The 14,832-nt window shown below is 37.3% G+C and overlaps 2 protein-coding genes across 2 annotated transcripts in view; both read right to left on the reverse strand.

Moving 5' to 3' along the window:
- The window catches only part of LOC309474951 (uncharacterized protein), a gene marked incomplete at both ends in the record, with an annotated part of 355,810 nt that overhangs the window by 121,576 nt on the left and 219,402 nt on the right, over positions 1 to 14,832 (reverse strand). The gene's annotated exons all lie outside the window — the stretch shown is intronic.
- Positions 3,858 to 5,239, reverse strand: LOC309474885 (uncharacterized protein; the record flags this gene model as incomplete). The annotated part of the gene is made up of 2 exons (XM_082137504.1): positions 4,945 to 5,239; positions 3,858 to 4,132 (listed from the first exon to the last, which is right to left on the reverse strand). Exons 1-2 carry the CDS (start codon positions 5,186 to 5,188, stop codon positions 3,858 to 3,860), a joined length of 519 nt encoding a protein of 172 aa, XP_081993630.1. The 5' UTR covers positions 5,189 to 5,239.

The following is a 14,832-nucleotide window of genomic DNA, read 5'->3' on the forward strand; positions in this document are numbered from 1 at the left end:
TGTCCCTTATTCTGTCCCTTATTTTTCTATAAAGAACCACGATTGTCCCTTATTTTCCTTTCCATAAGTTGGCAACCCTAGTTGGCTGGGTGTAATACATTTTGAAATTTATCATTTATAATTTATTTAGTCTCACAGTGTAAAGGAGGCCAACTAGTAAGAGTTAGTAGAGGTCAGCTGTGGTCTTTAGTGTCCTTGTTAGTGTGCCCTCCTCCCATGTTGGAGACGCTGGTTCGAAACTTGCTCGAGCAGGCTGAGTAGGACCGGTCACATGTGGTGCCGTGACCCGGATGGGAATGAGGTTTGGGGGGCGAGTGTAATCAGAATCAGAATCAGAAAGAGCTTTATTGCCAAGTGTGCTTGCACCCACAAGGAATTTTTCTTGGTACTGAAGCTTCCAGTGCACATATACAAATACAAATACAACAAGAAACATAGTAATACAAATTCTAAGAATAAAATATATTAAAAAAAAAAATAGTATAAAAAGTAAAGAAAAAGGGGTCACAGTTGGGTTTAGTCTGAATAAACATTTACAGATTATGAACATATTTACAGTATTTTTAGTAGTATGAATAATATAAATATAAATATCACCTGAGTTAGAGAATATTGCACTAGACAGTGGGAGTATTGCACTTACAGGCATATGCCTTGGGGGCAAGCTAGTAAGAGCTGTGAAAGTAAAGCCCCTGGTCTCGAGGTGACTTGGTGACTGATGATAGAGACTGCAGTCTTTATCGCCCTTGTAAGTGTTCCCACACACATCCCACGAGTGCTGTAGTTAGGACGATAAGGGCCCAGCAGAACCACCAATGTTTTTTACCATGTTGAAAATTTCAGAAGTTCCGTAATAAAATGTATAATGTTTGATTCGTTGAATTGGTGCATATCTTCAGTAAAATATAGGTTTGTTTACATTTTGTTTTATGTATAACATCATTACTTTGCTGTAAATCATTTCATTTTATGCAAAGCATACAGGGACACAACCTAAACGAGTGTTGCTTCAGTCTTTTCACGTCATGGAAACACCTGATGCCTTGTATAAAATAAATCATTTTATTGGGTAAGATACTAAATCTAAACACTTTGGATGATAAAATATGTCAGAGCACAGTTTGTTTATGGCCAGATTATGGAGTGAGTCACAGCATCTTTAGGTTATGAGTGAAATGCATGACGGCAGTCTGAAGTTAACAGCTCCCCGTCGAACGTGAGTCCAGCTCCGGCACGAGAACCAGCAGCGTTAAGATGGAAACGGGATAACAGAGACTAGTCGATTACACGCAGTACCTTCATATAATGTATACAAGAATTACATTTGAAAATCTTGCAGATATACAAAAATAATTTAAGAAATGGTAAAAAATTAAACTATTGCTTTAGTGAATGAGACCCAATGTTTAAAATAATGTAAACTTTTATCGCCTATGAGGAGTAGTGCAGAAATTGTTAAAATACATATATTAGTATTCCTCCAGGGGGCGCTCAACATAATGTAATAATACATGGAGAGACTCTTGAACCTCAGAGTGAGAAAACTTTATTGATAAAGGCAAGCAAATACATATGGCAAATGGACAGCAGTATTATTGTCTTATCTGAGAGAAATATGCATGTTCAGCCAGTAGAGGAGCTTCAGTATTAGAGACATCTGATCTGTACAATAATAACACTACCAGACATGTGAGAACCTTTCAGTGTGATTAGAAGTCATTTTTAAAGTCTCGAAAATCTTGCAGATATACACAGATAATTTAATAAATGCTAAAAAAACTATTGCTTTAGTGGTACAGGAACAATTACCTTGATAATAAATGTAAAATTTTAGAAATAATGGGTCTCATTCAAAAACACTTTATTCACAACAAATTTGTCCTCAACTTCATTCTTATCTTGGTGAATTTGGAGGATTCTATATGAGCGGCTGCATGCACGAGGTTAATCACGTAGGTAATCACAGGATGCTGATATACACTAAGAGCTCCCTAGCAACCACCCCAAACGACTAACTAAGTGTTAAACCATGTTAACATTCTAAGAAGTCTATACAAAATCCATAGTAACCATCTGTGACAAACCGTCTAGCACTCCCCTAGCAACCTCCCAGAACACCCTAGCAACCACCCAAAAGAAACCGCCTAGCAACCGCCCAGAACACCACAGAAATCACCTAGTAACACCATAGCAATAGCCTAGTAGCATACACATAGCATACACATAGCAACACCATATCAACCACACAGAATACCTTAGCAACCCTCTAGAAACACCCTAGCAACCGAGTGCTTAGTTTGGCCACTGCAAGCACCACTCACATTTTCTTCAGGAAATGTACATTTTAGTCATTTGCATAAAACACTTCAAAACCATCTCCATATAAGGCATTTGCAGACGTAAATGTTCATACACTTTTAGTATTTGTGGTGAAGTGTGATTTGTTCTTAAAATCATTCATACGTACATTTCACACACAAATTTGTGCGTACGCATGGTTAGTGAATGAGACCCAATGTTTAAAATAATGTAAAGTTTTATAGCCTATGTGGAGTAGTGCAGAAATTGTTAAAAATACATAAAGTTAGTATTCCTCCAGGGGGCGCTCAACATAATGTAATAAAACATGGAGAGACTCTTGAACCTCAGAGTGAGAAAACTTTATTGATAAAGGCAAGCAAATACATATGGCAAATGGACAGCAGTATTATTGTCTTATCTGAGAGAAATATGTCATGTTCAGCCATAGAGGAGCTTCAGTATTAGAGACATCTGATCTGGACAATAATAACACTACAAGACATGTGATACTTTCAGTGTGATTAGAAGTCATTTTAAAGTCCACAATCAAATAAAGATAGGATTGTGAAAAAAAAAAAAAAAAAAAAAGGAAAGCAATGTGAATTATATTAACTAATATAGAGTAAGCAATGCAATATTTGGTAATCATCAGTATTTATCACGACTAACACTCACATTTGACACTTCGAGTTTTAATGAGAAAATATGTTGCCGTTTCTTCTCAAATGATCTTCTATGGTGAAAATGTACGGAAGCGTATTGCATTCACTTGAGGAAAAAAAATCTACTCTGTTTTTCTGAATTAATGAGTTAATTATCTCAGAATTACGAGATAATTTTTCATGAAAAAAGTTTTTGCTCTGTTTTTCTGAATTAACGAGTTAATTATCTCAGAATTACGAGATAATTTTTCATGAATAAAAAGTTTTTGCTCTGTTTTTCTGAATTAATGACTTAATTATCTCAGAATTATGAGATAATTTTTCATTAAAAAAATTGCTCTGTTTTTCTGAATTAATGACTTAATTATCTCAGAATTATGAGATAATTAACTCAATAATTCAGAAAAACTGAGTAAAAACTTTTATTCATGAAAAATTATCTCGTAATTCTGAGATAATTAACTCGTTAATTTAGAAAAACAGAATAAAAAAATTTTTTTATGAAAAATTATCTCATAATTCTGAGATAATTAAGTCATTAATTCAGAAAAACAGAGCAAAAACTTTTTATTCATGAAAAATTATCTCGTAATTCTGAGATAATTAACTTGTTAATTCAGAAAAACAGAATACATTTTTTTTTATGAAAAATTATCTAGTAATTCTGAGATAATTAACTCGTTAATTCAGAAAAACAGAGTAGATTTTTTTTCTCAAGTGAATGCAATACGCTTCCGTAAAAATGAGCCACCAAAAAAAAAAAAAAAAAGATTTCTAAAAATTCAATATGCAAATACTTAATAAAATAAGAATATTTGATGGACAAGACTAATGATCTCTCCTCACCATAGACAGAAACATTGAATACTTTTGATGAGAATCTTCCTGGAAACATCAGTAGGCTAGTCTATAATCTCCATCATGTTCAGTTGTGGTGTTTGTGATGGTCAGAGATCCAGTTTGATTGTCCAGCTTCAGTCTGTCTCTGAATCTCCCATCAAGAACATCATCATATACAGTGATTCTGTCGGCCGTTACATTGATTTCAGCTATTAAAGTGTTTTCATCTCCAAACCTCCACTGAATCAGATTATAATCCTCTATTTCAGTAAGATCAGAGTTTAGAGAGACTGAATCTCCCTCCATCACTGACACTGACTTCACTTCATCTGTCAAACACACAGAGAACAAACAGAAACAGGGTTTGCAAAGATTAAATACTGTAGGAGCCAAATTAAGCTTTGAGTTGATTTCATATTTCTTTCTTGTGAGTGTGTGTGTGTGTGTGTGTGTGTGTGTGTGTGTGTGTGTGTGTGTGTGTGTGTGTGTGTGTGAATATATATATATATATATATATATATATATATATATTGTGGCCTGTGGCCATATATATATGGCCACAGGTCTGTCTACCGCCACCTAAAGGACGGTTGGGAGGTTGAAGGAGGAGCCGAAGGGGAAAGGCCTTAAAGACAGGAAGCCACAGTTTCTGGGGTGGCGGAGAGGGCAAACAGTCTTGAGACCGTGTGTGTGTGTGTGTGTGTGTGTGTGTGTGTGTGTGTGTGTGTGTGTGTGTGTGTGTGTCACGTGTGTGCTGTATTGGTTCCATGACGTGACAAGCCGTTTGCTACCATATAAGAAACTACTTTAGTTTAATTGTTTGTTTTATTTACCTCAAGTTTTTTGTAACATTCTCAATAACAATAAATGGTCATTGGACCGACTGGATCAACTTCTACTCCTCATCTTTACAACTGCACGCGTCAAGCTATATCCAGCTCAGCACACACTGGCAAATAGGGAACAAAGATCCGACTGGAAAAAGCTACTACAAATACTGTTAAATCACTTTATAGTGGTTTACTAATCGAATAGTTAAAATTGACATTAAAAATAAACAATATAAAATAAAAACAAAATCCTGTATGAATTCATTTAAAAAATGTCATTTAAAAACAGGTGTAAACGTTTTTGAACTCACCAAAGACAGCAAGAATGAAACTCTTTCTCTCACTGTTGATCTGTAGTTCATAAACTCCAGCATGTTCAGCTCTGGTGTTTGTGATGGTCAGAGATCCAGTTTGATTGTCCAGCTTCAGTCTGTCTCTGAATCTCCCATCAAGAACATCATCATATACAGTGATTCTGTCGGCCCGTTTATTGATTTCTGCTATTAAAGTGTTTTCATATCCAAACCTCCACTGAATCTCATCATCATCCTTCATTTCAGTAAGACCAGAGTTTAGAGAGACTGAATCTCCCTCAATCACTGACTTCAGTCCTGTATCACACACACACACACACACACACACACACACACACACACACACACACACACACACACACACACACACACACACACACACACACAAACACACACACACACACACACACACACACAGAAATAGGGTTCATCACAGATTAAGACGGTCACTTGATGGTTTATAAGAGTATATAGTTTTAGTTTGAAATTTAAATTTGAAATGAATTTCATCATTAAACACCAAAAGCAAAATGGAGTTTGAATTATTAATTGTATATTTGTGCTGATTAAAATATAAAACAAGTGAAACTGATATTTGTGATATTTTTGTATTTAATCAATTCATAATAACTGAGTTATTCTCATATAGAAATAATTGAACAGTGATTTTACTGTCAGATCAAGTTTGATTCAGCTCTAAACAGTGAATGTTGATCCTCTCTGACTAAATTAACCAGTCATTTATTACATGGTACCAGAACAGAAACAACTGAAGTCATAAAAACACATTTAAACTCGCCAACCAAACGCCACAAACACAAACAGAGCAAAACTTATTTCAGAAACATTTTCTTCATCGGTTTCATTCCACAAAAAATGAAAAGACAAACTCTTCAAAACTGCTTCAGTAATAAAATGACAGTCTGAACAATCTGTTTTGTTTAAACTAACATTTAACATTTTTTATTAACATTTATCCTGCGAGACTCAAACCAGTGTTATTTCAGTATCATTGAGATACTATTATAATTTCTATGAATATTATGATGATAAACACGAACTGTTTGATTGACAAAGGGAGCGTTTATTTGATCGCGATCTAGATCTAATTTAATCACAGTTTAAATAACAGATTATTATCATCCTAGAAGAGAAACAACGTGAACCCAGCAAACACAGATCGTTGGCACAACGTAACCTTCTAACAACGTTTTATCAACTTGGCCTAAAGGTTGCTATAGAGCCGTAGACGTTATGGAATGGTGCATTGTGGGTAACGGCGGCCATTTTAGAGGCACTGCAAAAGCCGGTTTGGAATAAGGTAACAGCGCAGCCGGCCGGTCTCCACCGGCAATGAGAAAGAAAGAGAAAGAGTTATGGACCATGACAAAAAAAAGTTGGCTATACCGTATACTGACAAACTTAATAATGAAGCCAAACAACGCTGCTTAAAAAAAAAAGAAGCTCACATGCACTAAAAGCCTGTCTACCAGCGCCTGGATACTGGACTAAGGCCCCGTTTACACTGCCAGTGAAATGTGACCCAATTCCGATTTTTTGCTCACATGTGACACAGATCGGATGTGTTCTATGACAGTGTAAACAAGAAAAAAACGCATGCATTCGGATATTTCCAGATCGGTTTCAGGCCTCATTCATATGTGGAAATAAATCGGATATGTGCCAATGCGACTGTCATGTAAACAGGAAGATCGGATTTTCTGAGGCATTAGGCAACGTCTCCGCGGTTTAATGACGAGAGAAACCCCGACGCAGATCTGCAAAGGGACGGATGGCCCGACGAAACGTTGTCATCGTAGGAGAGGAATGTGGAGAGGGTCACGGGAAGTGTTTTCATATGACTGTAAATTTAACGAAATTTTTTGTTAATTTACATTTATTCATTTCAAGCAATTAGTAATTTATTTGTAATAAACGCTTTAAGTGGGCTATTTAAATTTAAAAAGTGCTAGGACTATTTACATATTCAATTATATTTTTAAAACATACGCGCAGATTGTGATGTAATATTGTGTGTGCATAGAAAGAATTTGTCCGCAGCCGCTCAAAAAAGAAAAAATAAAATTGTTCACAGCTGCTCTACTCCTGAGCGCAACTCCTGTCAGTGTTGTGTAAGTACAGGCTCTAGGCAGTTTTTTTTTTTTGCGTTAATTTCTATTTCTTGTCGCTGTGCAGGCTCTTTATTGTATAACAGTGAACAGCCCCCTTAATGTATGTGCCGTAGATCGGTCCGTTGCATTACGAATGAAAGCAGTATCAATAATGTCAAATATGTGATGTGCAGTCAAGTTCGGCTGTGTGTATGTTGTTTTAACGAGTGTTCTCACCGACACGCTTGTGATTCGTGGAGTTTTAACGAGTTTTATAGACATTGTTTCTTATTCAAAAGTGGTGTTTGGCAACTTTGCATATCGCAGAGCATGAAACATATTTTGTGTTCGTCTATTTGTGCAAGAGAATTTAACCCTTTAAGCATGCGCGATATGTTTCAGATAGTAGCCTATATGGCAAGTGTAAACACATGAATCGGATATGGGTCACAATTTAAAGAATGTGTAAACAGACAGTCAAAAAAATCGGATATAGGCAACAAATCAGAATTGGGCATCAAGACCTGCAGTGTAAACGAGGCCTTAGATATCTTTCGAGTCTTATTGTGCTTATACTGTTAAATACACACAAGGTTTACATAAACAAAGTCGGTTATGTCTAAAGTGAACGCAAACTTGAGAAGATTGAGTAAATCTGCTTGTCAAATGCGTGTAGCGTCGCACGCAACTCTTAAGCCGCTTTTCCACTACACACGACATTCGCATTCAATTGTCGCATTTCACCCCCTGGTGTCAGTCGCACGGAACTTTGAAATTGGTCGTTTAGCAACCGTTACACTCGGCTATTCACAATGGTAAAATGAATGATTTTAATGAATGTAATGCATGTATGAATATATCCACACAAAACAAATGACCCAATACATCTAATATAAAAAATAGTCGATTTTATAGAGCTAATCAATGTAAATATTGATTTATAATGATAAAAAAAAAAAAATTCAGCCATAATTATTAATAACCGTAATTTTGCAGGAATAGCGTTTACATTAAAGTATTAAAATATTGTTAATTCTAGCTTCGCGCTCATAGTTTTGATTAGAATACATCACATCCGGTCGACCGGTCGCATACGGTCTAGCCGCAGAAGTTCAGATATTTCAATGCATTCGAAGCTCAAATCGGATCCGAAATTTCAGCATACGCATATGATCGGAGCTCCCCGCTGTCACAAATACACAAGGCTCGGGAGACTGGAACACAGTTCAAACTCAGGTTTATTATACACAAATGCAACTCCAGATAATACTTAGAAGGCTCTGAGGTCAGAATAATTCATGGACGGCAAACTTAGAACAGTCTCTGGGAATACATGAACAGTCTCAGGAAAATACGTGGAACTTAGAACAGTCTCTCATAATCCACGCGATGATACATGGAGCTTGGGTGTAGATGACACGATGATACATGGAGCTTGGGTGTAGATGACACGATGATACATGGAGCTTGGGTGTAGATGACACGATGATACATGGAGCTTGGGTGTAGATGACACGATGATACATGGAGCTTGGGTGTAGATGACACGATGATACATGGAGCTTGGGTGTAGATGACACTCTGTAGATGACACTCTGTAGATGACACTCTGTAGATGACACTCTGTAGATGACACTCTGTAGATGACACTCTGTAGATGACACATGATGTTTAATTAAACAAGGTTCGGGAGGAACAGGTGCAGATGATTAACCTGACAAGAGCAAGTGGAGTGCAATCAGTAATCAACCCAGGACAGTATAAATAACAGCTGAACTTACCTCTGTTCCTCGACAGTTCAGCAGCATCCCACCTCCACCCCAGCTCCTCTCTTCTAGTTCCATCTACCCTATTCTAGTTCCATCTACCCCTACCGGGGGGAGTACTCTGGGTTCGGGCCGAATTCCGAGCTCGTAGCCCTCCCTCCGGACAGCACGCCAAATACGCATAACCCTTACCATAATAAATCATATGTAGATGTGAACTCGTGAATCTGTAGATGACACTCTGTAGATGACACTCTGTAGATGACACTCTGTAGATGACACTCTGTAGATACGTGCAGCACTCGCTCGGGGAATTCTGGGGATTCCCCTCAGTCGGCATTCAGAAGACACGCGAAGCACTCTTGAAACGTAACTTAGGATCACTCACAAACGTAAATTAGAAATACTCTCCGACAGTGTTTAGAACCATTCCATAAACATGTGGACCAAGCTCCGATAATTCCCTGAAGACTCATGGGAAACACTTTGTGGATTCTCTGATCGCTATCCGTCGAAACAGGGATCCACCCCGTATGTAATGACGGTAACTCTCGTAGATACTGGATCACCTTGAGTGAGGAGCCATGGAATCACTCACCGACGATCTCAGGAAAACATAACTAGGAAGGTACATGGAAGCGACTGAGTTAACGTGAACTAGAGCAACATTAATACCCAGCAGTGAGTGCATGTGAGGGAGCTGAATATAAAGGCTGGTGATGAGGTAATAATGAGGAGATGGGGTTCAGCTGCTGTGATGAGGGAAGTGAGTGCAGGTGTGGATCCAGGGGGATGCTGGGAAATGTAGTACGTGACATGGCCAGGGAAAACCAGGGAAACCGTGACACCCGCAGCTCCCGTACGACTCTCCACTGGAAATTAATGACTTCCGGTCCGACGGCTGTCGTTTGTCGCGTGCAGTGAAAAGGCGGCTTTAAAGAGACGGTAGCAATAGTAAACACGCTGCCGCTTGTCCTTAAAGGGATAGTTCAACCAAAAATAAAAATTATCTCATAATTTACGCACTCTAATGTTGTTCCAAACCTGTATTAATTTCCTTCTAATATTTTCTAATATTAATATTTTGAAGAATGTGGCTATCCAAACAGTAGCTGGTCCCCATTGACTTAGAACCATAGGAGAAAAATATACTATGGTTGTCACTGGGGTACATCAACTGTTTGGTTACCCACATTCTTCCAAATAACTTTTATTTTCAACAGAAGAAAGAAACTTATTCGAGTTTAAAACAACTTGAGAGAGTAAATTATGACAATTTGAATTTTTAGGAGAAATGAAAGCTTTAGCGTTAAGTTCTGCCAGGAAGACTCAATCAGCACATCATGTATTACATCACTTCTAACCAATCATGTGCTAACACTCGCAGTATAAAAGATTGGTACTTACATTTGTCTGAGTTCGCAGATGCTGACGCTGCCAATTACCTCCATCCTCCCCAACCACCACCAAGATGGTACCTTCCTTTACCTCCAGGGGGTCGGCTGCGCCCCTGCCTTCGTCTTCAGGCAGGATATGCAGCTTCCGCTACCCTCGCATTGCGAGCTAAGGATGGGGCCTACGCCAAAGAACTTTATAAATGTATGCTTGCTGGGCCGTTAATAAACATGCGCTTGTTATCAATTTATCTCCCGAGTCTTTCTGGTATAACTATTCCTTTAAAGGGTCATGAAACCCCCCTCTTTCAGCTCAAGTCGAGCTCACAATCTTTTTGAAAAATGCAACTTAATTGGGCGTGGTGGCTGTGAGAAGAAGGGAGGGGAGTGTGGGTGTGGTATGGCACGGCAGGGGAAAGGGGAGGGGAGGGGAGGGGAGGGGAGGGGAGGGGAGGGGAGGGGGGGAAACTGTCATCGCCAGTGGCCCATGCATGCATATCGACTGTCACTAAAAATCAGTGGTAAAACGTGAGGAAATGCTAGATTTTTTTAATAGCTGGCAAAGTTAAAATCTAATGAAATACACGGACACCTTATTTTTGTCCTTTTCAAAAGTAACTGAATGCCCTGCTACATATTAGCCTACTACAGTAATCATAATTGTATTTAAAACATTTAAATGTACATGTATAATTATGTCATTATAAAATAAATATTTGTTTATATACACACTATAAATGCATATATTTGAAAGTAATACTGTACATTTTCCGCTTAAATAGCCTACATAGCCTATATCTACGCGTCCCCTAAACCCACATAATAAAGATGGACAGTGACATAAAAATGTGCACAGACTAAGCATACGTTCCATACAATTGAGGTATTATCGAAATATCTACATTTTAATAACGAGTGATTATTTAACAAAAGGCATAATGGTCAGGGTTACGTTTTAGACACACACACACACACACCTCTGAAGCGATAGAAAAGTCCTCGGGACCGCATCACTCGCAAGACGAAACCTGCATTGGTGTACAAGGCCGAAGTCCACCATTCTCAAGTTGAATGGTTGCTAAACACACATAGTTTAGATGTGTCTGTGGTTGATGGCTGGAGTCTAGCCCTGGCAGCATCGCGGGGAAAGATGTACTGGAACTTTTGCACCACGAAAACAAACGCGCGTCCCATCATTGCCTCTCTCATCTACTACGCGATATCACAGTTTGACATGTCTGTCATTGGAAAGTTCCACGTGGTGTCATGAATAATTAAGAGAAAGTGTCTTCTCATTGGATAAGAAAACTCAGTACATGAATAATTATGAGACACCGATGAGTCATCAAAGTACTAGTGTTGTCAAAAATATCGATATTTCGATAAATATCGATACTTAAATATCTGAACGGTACCAATACTAATTTCCTGAAGTATCGATACTAGCCGAGCTGTCACTTTCACTTCTCTCCAAAGGCGCGTTGACAAACACCACACGCGCACTCGTCTCATTCGCTCTGGTTAAATAGCAAAAGTGAAGTGAATGGGGCCGATCACACTTGACGCGTTTTTTGCAGTGAGAGGCGCCTATTTTCAATTGGTTTCCAGCGAGCGTTCTGCGCGCTGTTTATGCGCTGCTGCGCCTCGCGGGCCTTCCGTTTTAATGATGAAAGCTAGTTGCTTGAACGCCCGGAGAGTGCGATGATGGAGGATAAACTTGTGGTGCTCTCGCGGGTTACCAGGAGCTTAACGACTTCACGAACCGTAACTACCACAATGTTAACAGAAAGTAAATAAAGTTAATAAAAGGCTGATTTGACGTTTACTTGACTGACAGGACAGCTGTTTCAGTGGTTGCCGAGCAACATAACAAACGCAGCGCACTGCTCGTTCTGTGTGATGAGTGCTGTGTGCCTCGCGTTTTCGAACCTGAAAAACGCGTTAGTGTGATCAGGGCCTAATATAGCAAAGCACCTGAAAGACCGACACCGGGATCTATATAAATAATTTCGAGAGGTTGGTAACTCTTCTCATTTTAACATTCTGAAACATTAACCAAGATGGCCTAGTATTGTTGTTGATATGAGTGTGTGTTGTCTCGTTTTTTCACCGTAATTCTTAAAGTTAATATAATCTGACTGAGAAATCTTAGACAAGTAACGTTAAATATTTTAATTGTGGTCAAATGTAAATTAATTTGTGCTTATTTAACTTTATTCAAAAATTAGTATTTAATTCTGCAATTTGCCTTCATATCTTATCATCAATTTGATTACACAGATACTAATTAAACTAAACTGAGCTATTGAATGACATCTTTGAATTCAATAATGAAATGCCTTTAACTGAAAATTTAATGTTTTATCTTATTATTATACATTACTGACACTATATCCTCCAATTTGATACTGTTAAGTGCTTTGACACAATCTGTATTGTTAAAAGCACTAATAGTATTGTTTTCGCGTATAATGCACACACGTTTGTGTTTAAATCTGTTCATCAAATAACGTTAATGTATTAACCAGCATTAATGCGTTTGAACAAGTGCACTACTTCAGGACATTTTTGTTCATGTAAAATATCCCTCATTGTCATGTTCTAGACTTGTTATATTTAGCTTTAAATAATACAAAAAAACCTTAATATTGTGGCAGTTTTTTTCTCCGTGGTATCAGGGCCGGCCCTGACCAATTTGCTGCCCTAGGCAAGATTTTACCTGGCGCCCCATGCATCACAGCCCATTTCACCCCGTCATTGTGTTCATGATTTAGCATATATATATAACACAGCCTAAACACAAATACCAAGAGCATTACATAGCATTCAAGTCAAGTCCCCATTATCTTTTATAGCACGATTTACAATAAAGATTTAATGTGAACTTTGCTATTTTGAATAAACCTGTAAATAAATATCATTACTATGCCATAAAATGTACAGGCCAAAAGTTTGGAAACATTACTATTTTTAATGTTTTTGAAAGAAATTTCTTCTGCTCATCAAGCCTGCATTTATTTGATCAAAAATACAGAATTTTTTTTAATATTGTGATATATTATTACAATTTAAAATAATTGGTTTTCAATTTATTATACTTTAAATTATCATTTATTTCTGTGATGCAAAGCTGAATTTTCAGCATCATTACTCCAGTCTTCAGTGTCACATGTGACATCCGGTCTATCACATGATCCTTTAGAAATCATTCTAATATGATGATTCATTATCAAAGTTGGAAACAGTTCTGCTGCTTAATATTTTTTCATAACCTGTGATACTTTTTTAGGATACTTTGATAAATAAATAGTAAAAAAATTTTTTTTTTAAATGTTTTAAAAATAGAAATCTTTTGTAACAACAATATACACTACTGGTCAGTAATTTGGGGTCAGTTGTTTTTTTTGTTGGTTTTTTTTTTGTTGAAATAAATCAATACTTTATTCAGCAAGGATGTGTTAAATTGATAAAAAGTGATCGTAAAGATGATTTATATAATTAGAAAATATTTTTATTTTATTTTAAATAAATGCAGTTCTTTTTAACATTTTATTCATCAAATATATTAGGCAGCAGAACTGTTTCCAACACGCATAATAAATCAGAATATTAAAATGATTTCTAAAGGATCATGTGATAGACTGGATGTCACATGTGACACTGAAGACTGGAGTAATGATGCTGAAAATTCAGCTTTGCATCACAGAAATAAATGATAATTTAAAGTATAATAAATTGAAAACCAATTATTTTAAATTGTAATAATATATCACAATATTTATTATTTTTTCTGTATTTTTGATCAAATAAATGCAGGCTTGATGAGCAGAAGAAACTTTTTTCAAAAACATTAAAAATAGTAATGTTTCCAAACTTTTGGCCTGTACTGTATCCCCACAACTGCACAACTGTAGAGTAAAACATTAATAAAAAAGTGATAATAAAAAATGCGTCTTAAAACTGACATGATTGTTACAAAACCACACAGTCTGGGGACTCTGGAGAACTCAGAACAACTGCTAACATTAAGTTTAAGGTAAAAATAACTGCCATGAAATTATAGTATCTTACTCCTATGCCATAAATTGTTCATTCACTACATCACTTTACCTCTGTCTTTATCCCCTTTTATCCTCTTCTCTTCTTTTTGGCACTGTATCTATCGCAGACTATGCTCATTTATAATGTGTCATGTAAATTCGGCCTTCCGTCACAATCAGGAAACTTTCACCGTGTCTAGAACTGGCGCGAGCCCTGGCAAGGCCCGTTTCTACGAGCTGTGTGTTAACAAAAGCAGTGCTGTCTACATTGGATGCGGAGTCGCGCACGCTACACAACAAATTACCAACAACTGATCGCGCGCGCGCTCTGTTTCTGACGCACTTCAAGCACTCGATGGGCGGGGGACGATTGGTTAGCCGGACTTTTTTTTTTTTTTTTTTTTTTTTTGTAGTATTTCGAATTAATGGTTTTAAAATAGTATTATATATTAAAAAAAAAAAATGTAAAAAAAACAAAAAAAAAACAATTTCACTCGTTCACTCATTCTGGCGCCCCTATGGATGAGTGGCGCCCCTAGCATTTGCCTATACCGCCTATGCCGCGGGCCGGCCC

The sequence above is a fragment of the Leuciscus leuciscus genome, assembly GCF_965113295.1.
Source record: "Leuciscus leuciscus genome assembly, chromosome: 15".
Classification (NCBI taxonomy): domain Eukaryota; kingdom Metazoa; phylum Chordata; class Actinopteri; order Cypriniformes; family Leuciscidae; genus Leuciscus; species Leuciscus leuciscus.